The sequence below is a fragment of the Lissotriton helveticus genome, chromosome 5_1 (assembly GCF_964261635.1).
Source record: "Lissotriton helveticus chromosome 5_1, aLisHel1.1, whole genome shotgun sequence".
NCBI classification, from domain to species: Eukaryota; Metazoa; Chordata; class Amphibia; order Caudata; family Salamandridae; genus Lissotriton; species Lissotriton helveticus.
Window position 1 is genome coordinate 1,931,235,379 of NC_136065.1, and position 13,213 is coordinate 1,931,248,591.

Genomic DNA, 13,213 nt, shown 5'->3' on the forward strand with positions numbered 1-13,213 from the left:
GCTAGCCTCCATTTACGAAGCTAGCCAATGGAAGAGAGAGGCGTGTTATAGCACCACTGTTGAACTCATTAAATCTTCGGCTCGCTGTGGGACGGTAGCCTCGACCTAAAAAGCATGCAGTCTAGTTATTTTTAAAGGAACAGTGATGATGGACTTAGGTTAAGGTCACTTTAAAATGGACAATGTAGACGACAGGAATCTATGGTCCTGTAAAAGGCAAACACCGAAACGCATTTACTGTCCCTGTTGTGAATGCACTGTTGGTGGGAAATTGAATAAATATTAAATATCCCAAGCCTATTGTGCTGATTTTTACCATGGAGAAAGGATAGCAAGTTGTAGAATTTTTGTGCATATAATATATATGTATTGAAAACCTTATCCCTTATTTTATACTCTCAGGGCTACTAGGTTGCAATTTGTTGCATGCAGTGTGCATTACAAAATTCCTTAAATAATTGAAATTAAACGAGAGCTGTTTCCAGTGTTTTTTATATGCTCTGAATTATAATCTTTATACAGAGCGCTGCGTAAATTGATTGTCATTTGGTGCGTTGTACAAGTTGCTATTATCAAATTCAGAGATGCTTATTTTACATTCTGTTCGAAAACTCAAATCTGTAAGCACACACATCCCAACAAAGCACTGAACTACATACCAATGAACCATGTGCGACTACCTTTCATGCACGCTCTGAGCAATCCAAGAGAAACTCTGCAGCAAGGTCTTTCTTTAATACTTCACGGGAGAGATGCGCTATCATGTGTCTTCCAGCAAAACAGCTACAGCATACCAGAACTCGTTGTCATGTATAAAACCTGTTGTTTGCTGCTTTAAGAGTAAATACTTCCAGATCTATGGAGATCTAAATGTCTTGTGCGTCTGATATAACAGGATGTGGGCTTGATTTTTCATTCTTCGAAGATGGCGGGTCTTAGGACATTCCTCTTTCTGTCACTTATTCTCACCAATGTACCATAATCACATTAGCTATTTTAAAAACTGCTGCACCGCAGCAATATCACATCAGAAAAAGCAGAAAACATCTTCTAAAAATACAATCCCCTCTTATCCTGAACATTTCCCTTTTACGGCTGAGAATTGAATACATATCTCACTGTATCTGTATTTTAAAATGTTATCTGCTTTTCAGGAAAGATTGCTGGACATATTATGATTAGGGAATTTAAATAGATAATTAGGGACTCTATCAAGTGTTGAGTCCTGATGTGTCTGATGTGGGCTAATTACTGGAATATTCATGAACTGTTCTCGTGCTACTAGCACATAAACCACCGAATTTTAAAGGCAAAGCTAAGTCTTTCTAAATTGAAAATAACGGCATGTGTTTGCTTGTGCGATGCATTGCCCAGAGTAATGAGTTATAATTTTCTTTCTGCTCTGCAGCTCATAAAAAGAACTGATTTCTCGATCACTCACGAAGACTGGAACCTTTTTCTGTCACCATCTTGTCCTGTACAACTGGCGCTGAAGCGGGCCATAGCCTCCATGGATGTCTCCAAAGGTCCCAACTCAGCACCTCAGATCATTGCCGGCAGCAGGTTGCCACAAGACCAAGTCCCCCTGCTTTGGGAAGGGGGCAGTCCAGTTCCTTCATTACTGACCCAGGAGTCACCTCCACCCTTGGAGAATGTTCCTCCGCAGGTCTGGAAGACAATAGAGCCTGGCAGCAGAGAGAGGTCACTTGAGGACTGTGAACTTCTCCGGAAGCAGAGACTTGGGCCCACGGCGGAGCTTCCCATCGTTCACAAAGAGCAGAGCCGAAAACTGCAACATCGGCATCGAGCACGTGAGTGTATTGGTGGGACCTGGGAGTTGTACTGCACAGTCATAAACTAGGATTGACACGCAATCTTTCTATTATTTAAGGTCTCCGAAATACAACATCATTGCTTGTCCTTAGGGCCTTATTTGGAATTTGACGGATAGGGAGTTACAAATGTGGCTGATTTCTGGTACACCGTAATACATGTGCCTTTGACTATAGCAGATGGAACATCCGCCACGTTTTGGGCTCAGTACCCTGTCCGCCAAACTCTAAATAAGGTCCTAAGTCAGTGGGGGCAGATGAGGCCAAGAACAGCCACAATTTCAGCTTCTTTGAAGAGTTCAGATTGTCCACCTGTAGGCAAAGGGGGAGAGGTAGCAAGGTCCAGAGTTTAATGGCCTATACCTGAATACTTATATTCCTGTCCTTAATGGAAGAAATAGGAATGAAGACAAACATATCCTTATGAACAAAAAGCTATGCATATTACAGTATTGCTGCCACATGGCTGTCAGAAAATAAGGGGTCATACACTTCTAGGCCTTGTGATGTGTACAGACTTCCCCAACATAGACCCACCCCTGCACTGGCAGCCAATGCAGTTGCACTTGAACAATGGACGTACAGTTATGATGTACACTTTTGGTCATCAGTTTGACTGCTGAATTCTGTAAATGTTGAAAATGGCATAATATAATAAGCTTGCTTCGATTTATATGGCTCTTATCTTGTACGCTCATCCCCTGGTCTCCTGAATTCTGAATTGTATATCTCTTGGTCCACATGTACTGCCTCATCTGGGTAGGAATACTGACTCTGTTCCTTTGTGTAGCTCTCCATTGGTATCACCTAATGTGAATGAATTGCAGAGAGTCAGGGACTTAGGATGCTGAACAAAAAATATACTTGTAAACAATGGGATTCTATCAATGTGAGTGTTGACTAATTTTATGTGATTTTGTATAATTCTCTAAACTCGTGAATACACTGCAATGTGAAAATTAGGCCTCTCTGCGGGTGGCAGAATGAGGGCACTGTGTGTTTTTAAAATACCCCTCACACACTATGAATCCCATAGTGTCATTCTCCCATCATTGGGGTCTTCCCGTCCCTCTACGGGGCGGGGCGTGCTTCGACCTACGAGTGACGCGGGAGCACTTATATTTTTTTGACAATAGGCTATGTGATGTGATGAGGATAGTGATATGTGTTAGGGAGTGTAGGGACCTATTTGCGTGAATGATAGTGTAAAAAGGGTTAAAAATACCCTGGCTAGTCCAAAAAATTAACTTTAATGGTTTCGCAAGCTGGGAACATTAAAAAGGGGGTTAGTAAGTAGAATTACAAGTGTGGTCTACTTTGTCGACATGACATGTTTCATAGGCAGACCCCTCCTGCCTACTCATCAGGACCTCTGTTGATCCCTACAAAAATACTCAATTCTAAACTAAATGTTAAATGCCTATGGTCCTAAAACTTAACAGCAAAAATCGGCTGCTAGGTTTAGCCTCGGGGCTTGAGTTGACCCTTAATGAGGCATTATCATGAAAAGTGACCTAGTATGGTCTATTTGAAGCATGGTGATAGGGCCTCATGAGCCTGCGTATTAGGGTGATTAGTTGATTGGTTAGTGACCGCATGCCTAATCTGGCTTTATTCCATACCCTTCAGCAGCTCCGTAGATCTACTTAGGCATGCGGTCACTAACCAGTCAACTAACCCCCTTTTTAATGTTCCCAGCTTGCGAAACCATTAAAGTTAATTTTTTCGACTAGCCAGGGAATTTTTAACCCTTTTTACACTATCATTCACGCAAATAGGTCCCTACACTCCCTAACACATATCACTATCCTCATCACATCACATAGCCTATTGTAAAAAAAATATAAGTGCTCCCGCGTCACTCGTAGGTCGAAGCACGCCCCGCCCCGTAGAGGGACGGGAAGACCCCAATGATGGGAGAATGACACTATGGGATTCATAGTGTGTGAGGGGTATTTTAAAAACACACAGTGCCCTCATTCTGCCACCCGCAGAGAGGCCTAATTTTCACATTGCAGTGTATTCACGAGTTTAGAGAATTATACAAAATCACATAAAATTAGTCACCACTCACATTGATAGAATCCCACTGTTTACAAGTCTAGCTCAGGAGGGTGATTCTATCATCTCCTCTACACTTCCCCAATTGATTTTTTGGAACAAAAAATATACCCAGAAAAAGAAAGCAGAATTACCTAAGCATTAGGGCTGGACTGAGAACCCAAAGCAGACCTGGAAAATTGTATCAGACCAGCCACCGTACGATGCATAGCGAGTGAACATGACAACTACAAGTGGGGTTTGGGAGATGGGGGACGGGGGGGGGGGGTTCCCGAGGTAAATATAGGGAAAAAATGGTGCATTCTACAACACATTTTTCATTATATATTCAATTGTATTCGCTTTTAAAATGTAGTAAACAATGAGTTTGCGGTGCATCTGGATACCCAGTCATAGCCTCAGACATTTCTGCTGAAAACACAAACAATTTAGGGTCTCATTACGATGACGGTCGGAAAGGCTCCAAACAACATTTGGTTTGTCCGAATCCGTTATGGAACCCACGTTTCCGACCGACTTTGAAACCTTTCCGACTGACTGATTACGATGTTAGGTAACCGTTCAGTCCTTCGGACTCAGTTTCGACTGGTATTCGAGTCAGTCAGAGCCAACTCTTACGGCTCTATGGACCTTGTTTCTGACCGACGCATTACAATGACTGATTCGGAAGGCCGTTCCGACTCGGTTTGTCTGACACGGATTGGTTGTCGGAAACCGACTTTGGGGGCCCGTAGCAGGCCCCCCTTCACCCGAAAGCATACGGTCAGGGCTCGTGGGGGTACCCATGGGTCCCCTCTTTCCAACCATAAACAGTGTAGCAGGAACCATGGGGTGCCTGCCACAATGTGCAGGGTTTTCGGCAACCAACCCATTTTTCAATGGGAGCCTGTGTTGTTGGTCAGAGCACAGGCTCCCATTGAAGTCAATGGCAGTCCGACCGAATGGTGTTCGGAAGCATCATAATCGGTCAGTGGGACTCCCTGAATCTGATTCGGTTGGAAACCATTCCGCCACTGAGTCGGTCGGAAAGCGATATTGTAATGAGGCCCTAAGTTATCAGGCAGGAAACATGAATTTAAATATAACAAAAGTGCACATATTCACTGTTAAGCATAGCAATGAAGATGAGATCACAGTGAAAGACCATTTAGAGGGATGTTTGCATCCTCCACCCCAATAAGCTGCACAGTAGAGCTGCTTTAGCGGTAGTGGATTCAAGTGCGACAATATTTGTGGGTGCCCCTCCCCCCAATTACCCACCTCCCCCACAGTTTCCCTCACTATCACTCTCCAACGGTACCCTTCATCTGGGCTTAATTTGAGCTGGTTGTTCCCAGTTCTCAGCACCGGAACTTTATTGTCAACACTGGCCCTTATGACAGCCTACCACACGGGCGCCAATGGGCGCTCTTTGCCTAATTTTGTGATGATTACAACATGTACTTAATAATTCAATATACATTAAAATGACTAAAATCTGCCACCCAAAGCTATAAGAATTGCTTTGGTAGCAGGTATTAGTATTTTTTAATGTATATCAAAAGTCTAAATCATCACACTTGTAGGAGTGGCATGGTTAGTTGTGATGGATGGCACTGTTAATGGCAGCTATGGCTAGGGCAATAGGTGGTGCAAGCTGCAGGGGAATCCTGACGAGGGCCCTGACACTGATTGTTTTACAATAATGGCACTGTACTTCATCTCTCCATAGCCCCCCTCTTAGATGTATTTAATCTGTTTTATAGCCCCTCTCGTACCAGTGTAGGAGGACAGAGCACTTTACATCACACACACATACAGGGACAATGAATCATACGTTTGTAAATCTGTGTATGGAAAATGTTACATAAAACAAAGGTGATTGCAAGGTGTAGGATTCAAATGCAATCCATACTGGTAGGCATTTTTTTTAAAGTGCTTAGTCTGGAGAAGCGCAAACTCAGGATTCATAAGGTAACACAGTAGTGGTTAGGGTTGGCTTTTCTACTAATAACTTAATTCTACCCAAAGAAACCCATTTTTAGCAACATTAGTATAATGAAAGACTGGGGGAAAAAAAAAATTCTAACACGTGGCATGCAGTTTGAATGCAGCTCTTTGATGGCAGTTCATAGCGTGCTGTGCTATATTACAAATGTAACGTATGAACTGCAACTAACCAAAGGATCTCTATGACGAAAGTAGTAACCCACTGAGCTTTCCACATAACATACAGTTCTGTGATCTGCATGGTACATGTTCTTTGCAGCAGGAATGTTAATCCTCTATGCTACTTTAGATGAATCAAAATACTCACTACACAAAACTCTGATCCTGCTCCAGCAGCAACAGTAATCACCAGTTATCTTGATATTTTTATTGTTGCCTGAAAGCTACCTGATATCTAAGGAACTCTGCAGCGGGTGCTTTTAAACCCAAGCTAATTTGAAAACACAGTGACACCATCTCCCCCCCCCCCCCGATCGGGAATAAACGGGTCTCCAGTAACCAAACAGGCACCCAAGAAAATAACCACCCACCCTCTGCCCCCTCGTCCCCCCCCCCCCCCTTTCCAGTGTCCCAGGAAACGTCTGATGCCCATTACGGACAGTCCAGGCTTGCTACGTATAAATCAATGGTGAAATTGCACTTGGCATATTAGGAAGAACAAAAGGATATGGAGGGGTTGGAAAAAGTCTAAAAAACAATGACCAGCCTAGTCCAGTCTGTCCCAGGAATCTTTGGCAAAGGGATGCAAGTTTATAGATCTCTTTTATCTGGAAGAGAAGTGAAAAACAGAAATATCTCATGGGTAAAAATACAGTAGATGAAGAGTGTAATATAAGAACGTTTGTCACAAGTGTAGTGGCACATTTATGAACTGCCTCCAGCAGGAGTTGGGGACAAAATTAGCAACAGAATAAACAAGCTTTGGCATAGTCAATCGGTCTCAGCAATGGGAGTGCCTATTTACAGACACTACAACAGGGGCATTGCGGCAGTGAATTAACCAATTAGCATGCATGTTGCGGATAAAGGCTGGCAAACATGTTACAATAATTTAAAGAAATTTGCATGCCGAATGGATGAGTGCTGTTTTTTGCTTTAACTCTGGAAGCGTAAGTGGAAGGAAGATCAACTATAATGGAATAAAAGGTATGTTAGAACAAAGAAATTACAAAAATTGGAACTGTGAAGCACAACGCGGAAGAAAGCATATAAGCACAGGGCAGATACACCATGGTTACTGAAAAGGCCAGCATGTCCATGTGAAAAAAACACAATGAGGAGAAACCTGGATCAACCACAGTAGAGAAAGCGTATTGACCGCATTAGAGAGCACTACTAAATGCAGCACACCTGGGGAGTAAAGCAATGCGCATATGAATATGAACGGAGAAGACTATGAGCACCCACATGTGCATGAGGAAAGCTCTCATATGTAAGAGGAAGAATGTGCAAACAAGAGGGATACAATGCAGGCACCTATCCATGCAGTGGGAGGCATATAGGCTAATTGAAAGAGTAACGCATGCCACATACATCAGGGAGCGCATACCTTCCCCAAAAAGCACAACAGAGACAGGCAGAGGTTGAGTTCCACATACAGTGGGGACAGTGGCGGCTGCTTCGCAATGGGGGTGGTAGGGCAGGGGGATTGGATTAAAAAAACGTAACTCTTCTCTGCCTTCACTGTGCAGCACCAGAAGCACCCAGGCTCCCAGCCTCTCCAGCCAATCATGACTCTGCATGAACAGCATCGTGATTGGCCTGAGTGACCTGTTTTGCTGCTCAGGTAGTGCCTGGGAGCCTGGGCATGTTCTCCACCGGGCTGTGCAACACAGCCAGGTGGAGAACATGCTAAGTGGGCCGTCCACAAAATCATGCACACTTTGGGAGTGCAAACACCACTCCTCACTGTGCTCAGCCCTGCCCCGACCTGCCTCCAATCCCTTGCAGAAAAAATAAAATGATAATAACAGCTTATTAACATTTTCATTTTTGCACTGCTCAAATAGCAGTGAGGCAACGCTCCTCCTTCTTAGTGGAGGAGCCGCCACTGAATAGGCAACGCCCTTAACTGTAAAGGGTGAGGGCTACTCTCTTCACAGGAGAGATGGGTGTATAACAGATGCTGTTACAGCTGGCTGCAGCACATGGAGCCCCGGGTACAGAGCCCCTGTGGAAGGAGCAAACAATGGTTGTGCATTGGTTGAGACAGCTGCCAGAGCACCACCTGCCAGCTATGGTAATCATGGGCCCACTTGTCCCTGCTGGCCAAAGCCTTGCGCTCTGCAGCTATCAGGCTGGGGCACTTCTCCTCCTCCCACTCGATGGCTTTTCCCGCCGCCATTTTCTTCCCTTAATCCCACATGACTTCATGGCAGTGCAGCCACGTGGGGCAGCGGCGGAGGACGCTAGTGCGTGGCAGCCAATGAGGGACAGAGCAAATGAAAAGTGGGATGGGCTAAGAAAACAAATTAGAGCAAATGAAAAAACAATCGCTCCTGAGGACGGCTTGTAAACCAAAAAAAAAGACGTTCCTAAAATGGTCATAAAACGAGGGATAGTTGAGAGATTGTATACTTGGTCCCTGCTCTTGGGGAGGGATTAACACTGAAAGAGGCATGGCAAATGCATGCCATGGACAAATGGGGAGAAAGAAAAGGAGAGTGACGATGAAACCAGCAAATGGAAGCCTTATGGACCGGCTGAAGCCCACAAAGTAGATACAGCATGTATCTTCGAGACAGTGCGTATGCTGTCTACAACTGTGACCTAAAAAGGCTTGGACCAGGCTGCAAGATCTTAAAGTAAGGGAATGAATGGCAACTAACTCTTATAAACTAAATGGTGCTCTTGTGAGTGGTGTGCATAGAGGCACAAGGCACATAAAATATTTAGGCAACTCCCTTTGCACTCTGTTATCTCATGTTATTCCCTAATTCACATTATTTTAATTTATAATCATTGTCCTCAAGATCTCCGTCCTGCAGGTTAGGCAGGTTAGAGATCCGATCAGCTGCCCAGTGGCAACTTGGTAGGTCATAAATCTTGGGGAAGCTGTCCTCAGTACCCCATTTCTCTTAGCAACAGTAGCAAATAATATTTGTAATTAAAAAGAAGTAGTGAAATATTTTGCATGTTTATTTCTTTTCTGTATTTGCAGAGAGTGCTGTGCACCTCAGGAGACTTGGCCAAGGAGATCGGCAGAAGGGAGAACTCGCAGAGTCGCACCTGGTTATGCCCAACACATCGAACCTGCTAGTGGTCTCCAGACCAGCGCCATTGTTCCAGCGACCAGGTCTCGCCGTGCACACAAGAAAGGCTCCACACACAGGAGACACAGTGAGGGGCAGGTATTGGAATCAGCTTTGGATAGTGCTTACACGTGCTTATGAGGCCTAGAATGTCTGTTTTATATATGAAGCTAGTTTATGCATTTAGTGCCAAAATAAAATCAAAGCTTTCTTTAAATTCCCCAATTCTTCCACAAAATATTACCTTCATGCATACTTGCATACTGTAAAATTCACAGATGTCTTTAGTTAATAAGAAATGTTACTTTTTTTTCTACATCGTTTCAGTTTCAAATATTCAGGAAACTAAACTTGACCTCTAAATAGTAGGCTGCTCTGGAATTTGGGGGGAGTTCGGTCAGATCAGTGGTCTTAAATCTTTTCAATGCCACTCCCCCAGTAAAACAAATTTACACATCATCAGCCCCTACCCTCAAAACTTTTCAGAATTATTTGAATAAACTGACAATGTTTAAATATGGCTAGACTTGTTTAAATATTGAAGTTAATTTCTGTTACCATTTAAAAAAAATGCAATCAAATATATGATTGGCAAATATACTATTCTGGTTAGGCTAGCCTTACTAACTTGTAAAAGTATTCACAGTGTCATTATTAGAAATAGGGAGTGGGAGTTTTGAAGAATATTTAGAGTCCCTCCCCTTTTGACACCTTCACCCAGCCAGGATATAAATGACAAAAGATGTTAGTGATGACCCATTACAGAGCAGCTTACTGCCGCTCATTTTCTTCACCTGAAAACAAAGCACTGTCATCAGCATAATAATTCTTTTGGCCAAAGCCTGGTGCCTCTCTTGGGATCACTTGAGGCCCCCTCCCCCCAGGGTGGCCTGCCCCCAGGTTGAAGACCCCTATGTAAGATGATGAGCAGCCAGTTGAGAAATTAAACATTGTCCCTGCCACCTTCCTGAAACTTCGGGCGAAAAGGTGTTTATCCTGCAAAATCAGTAAGGATGCACTTCATCCTCCACTTCTGTCCTACAGACATTTTGGAAAAGCAGTACATTGCCAGAAGGTTTCATGAAAAACTAATTTTAGAAGAGCGGCTTTATTAGCTGGTGCAGCTCGTTCATACTGCCCTACGGTCATCTGACCTCCAGCTCTCTTGCAGCAGGTCATCTCCAGCTCTCATGCAGCTGGTCAATGGTGCAAGGCATTGTGACTCACAAGGTGTTGGGTCTGAGTGTTAACCATGAAGACATGCAATGATAACTCCTTATTTTCTTTCTATGCAGGTTATGACTCCGTGTTGTGCCTAATCATGACAGACCTCGGTGACTCCTCAAATCCTTCCCATGTGTCACCTTCTCCCAGGATCCAGCTCTTCAGATCTGCTGCAGTTTTCCAACCCTTGACACTGAATGTAACAACTGCACTTTTTACCATTATCATGGAGCTACTTTCACAACCAGTCAGCAAAAGCATTTAAATAAATAGGCTAAAAAGAGGCCCAAACTGTATTGTTTTTCTTTTTGGCGAAGGCTGCTACGAAAGCTTGTAAGGACTGACTTCAGAGACCTCTGTGTAACCTACAGACCATAGATTTGATCACAGATTGAGCCTACTCAGACTGTCAACTGTGCACGAGCAGTAAAATAGTGCTGTTGCTTTGAGTAACAATAGCATCTATATGATACTTTCCATTATGTGACACGCTGTATGCAAATATATTTTTATGAATGATAAGAGGCCAACAAAAGCCCATAAACATCTCTTTATAGTTGCCTATTTTTGCAAGTTTTCATCATATGCATTGAGTGAGCTCTGCTGCATGCTGTGTCATAACATTGATAGTGAGAAATGACTTCAATAGTGGTGATCCACATAACATTGCTAACCACACACTCATGAACAATTATGTAATGACTGGACGGAGTCAGATGTGTAGAACAGCAAGTCTTTATTCACGAACTCCCACGGGCACGACTCTCTTGCCTGTGGCTATCAACAACGCACGTTATCTCAAACTGTCATTAACCCCCACGTCATAGCGGGCAGCGCGAGACGCTGAATGTACGCTTCGCGCTCAGGCAGCGCGAGGCAGGTCAAGCCACTACATATCTCCTTTTCTTAGAGAACAGAGAAATAGAGAAAGCAGCGAAGGAGAGAGCAAGAGAAAAAGGAAGGAAGAAAGAAAGAACGAACGAGAGAGAGAGAGAGAGAGTGAGAGAAAGAGAAAAAGAAAGCATGTGCAGGAGAAACACAACAGTGGCATAAAGAAACACAGAAAATCATTGGCGGTACCTAACAGGAATATTAACTGTTCTGGTACTCCTCCTGACAGCGGCGTGGCTGGGAGGAGAACTCTGGACATCAAGTTTACCTTGAGAGATCCTATGAGAGACCTCACTTTTCAACATGGGACACTTGACGTCATTGAGCACATTTTTGACTTTCACCACCTTGTTACTATTCCACCAGTCTTTTCCATTGACTCGAACCGCATTTCCACACACTTTATCCACCACCACAATTTCCCCATACTTAGCTTCTCCTTTTCTTACAAAACCTGGTTTCTTAATTCTGATCCTGTCTCCCACCGCAAATTCTCTGATCTTAACACGCTTCCTTTCATCAAAGTACTCTTTTTGTTTGACCTGGACCTCAGCAGACTTGGACCTCACTTTCTCATCCATTTCTTGGGGAGTAGAATTGGATTTATTCCATTTAGACATCCAAGCCGGTCTAAACTCGGTGCATGGTTTCCTACCTCTCAGTAGTTCGAAGGGGGACACACCAGTGGAAGAATGAGGAGTGGTTCTATAAAACCACAACATTGTCCTGACACTTTGGGGTGGGCAAGAGCCCACTTAACACAATCACCTATGACTCTATTAAGTCTCTCTACCAAGCCGTTAGTTTGAGGATGATAGAGAGAACTTCGGTGATGAGTAATGGCAGATTCTCTAAGAAACCCTTCCACTTCAGATGATACAAATTGTACTCCGTTGTCTGATATTATAGATTGGGGGAACCCTTCTCTCATAAATGTTTCCCTTAAGAAGTCGATGATTTCTTGGGAATCGACCTTAGAGACAAACTTGGCCTCGGGCCATTTAGTGTAATAGTCCACCATGACAATTGCGAATCTGCATTGTTGGGGTAGACTGTGAAAGGGTCCTAGAACATCTATGCCAAGTTTCTCCCACGGTCCACCTGGGAGGGGAATGGGTGTAAGAGGGGGACTACTAGTGTGAAGACTTTTGTCACTAGACGAACAAACAGTGCACTCTTGCACCATTTCCTCAATATCTCTATCCATTTTGGGCCACCAAAAGTACTCTCTTACTCTACGCTTGGTTAATGTGGCACCTAGGTGCCCATCATGTGCTTTGGTCAGAAGAGTGGATCTGATGTCCACCGGTGGAACAAGTTTTTCTAACCTGAAAACTAGACCATCCTCAATCGAAAGTTCATCACACACCTTGACATAGGGTTGTAAATTAACATCCACATTCCTTTCCCTGGGCCACCCTTGGGAAATATATTGCATCACTTTTTTGGAAACTTCATCACCAGCCAACGCCTCCCTCCATTTTTGCTGATCAATAGTACAAACGTTATTTAGTTCAACACTTGCTATAATATAATCCTCCTTATCATCAAAACAACATTCATCAATACCTTGTATGTCCTGACTGGTGTTAACCGGTAAACGTGACAGTGCATCCGCTCTTACATTTTTTCCCCCAGCAATATGTACAATATCAAAGTTGAATTGTAAGAGTTTGGAAGCTAGGCGTGCGATGCGGGGAGTGGCCCCGCGGCTGTTGGTACATCCTAAAATCGCAACCAATGGTTTGTGGTCCGTTTGAAGAATACATTTTTGTCCCCACAAATAATTTTTAAATTTTTCAATGCCCCACCAACACGCTAGAAGCTCCTTCTCAATGACAGAATAGTGAGTCTCTGCTTCTCTTAGTACTCTGGATGCAAATCCTACAGTGTGTTCCTTTTGGTCAACAATCTGTGTCAAAACAGCGCCCAGTCCATAACTGCTAGCATCAACAGTCAAGGTAC

General features: G+C 43.7%; 1 protein-coding gene across 3 annotated transcripts in view; it reads left to right on the forward strand.

Annotated features, from left to right (window-relative positions):
- The window catches only part of TTLL6 (tubulin tyrosine ligase like 6), a 533,521-nt gene extending 522,624 nt beyond the window's left edge, over positions 1-10,897 (forward strand). For all 3 annotated transcript variants that reach the window (XM_078641428.1, XM_078641430.1, XM_078641429.1), the window contains 3 exons: positions 1,409-1,811; positions 9,043-9,232; positions 10,429-10,897. In XM_078641428.1, coding sequence (XP_078497554.1) covers positions 1,409-1,811; positions 9,043-9,232; positions 10,429-10,435 — 600 coding nt within the window. In that variant the 3' untranslated portion in view covers positions 10,436-10,897. The remainder of the gene's footprint in view (positions 1-1,408; positions 1,812-9,042; positions 9,233-10,428) is intronic.
- Positions 10,898-13,213: the final 2,316 nt, after the last annotated feature.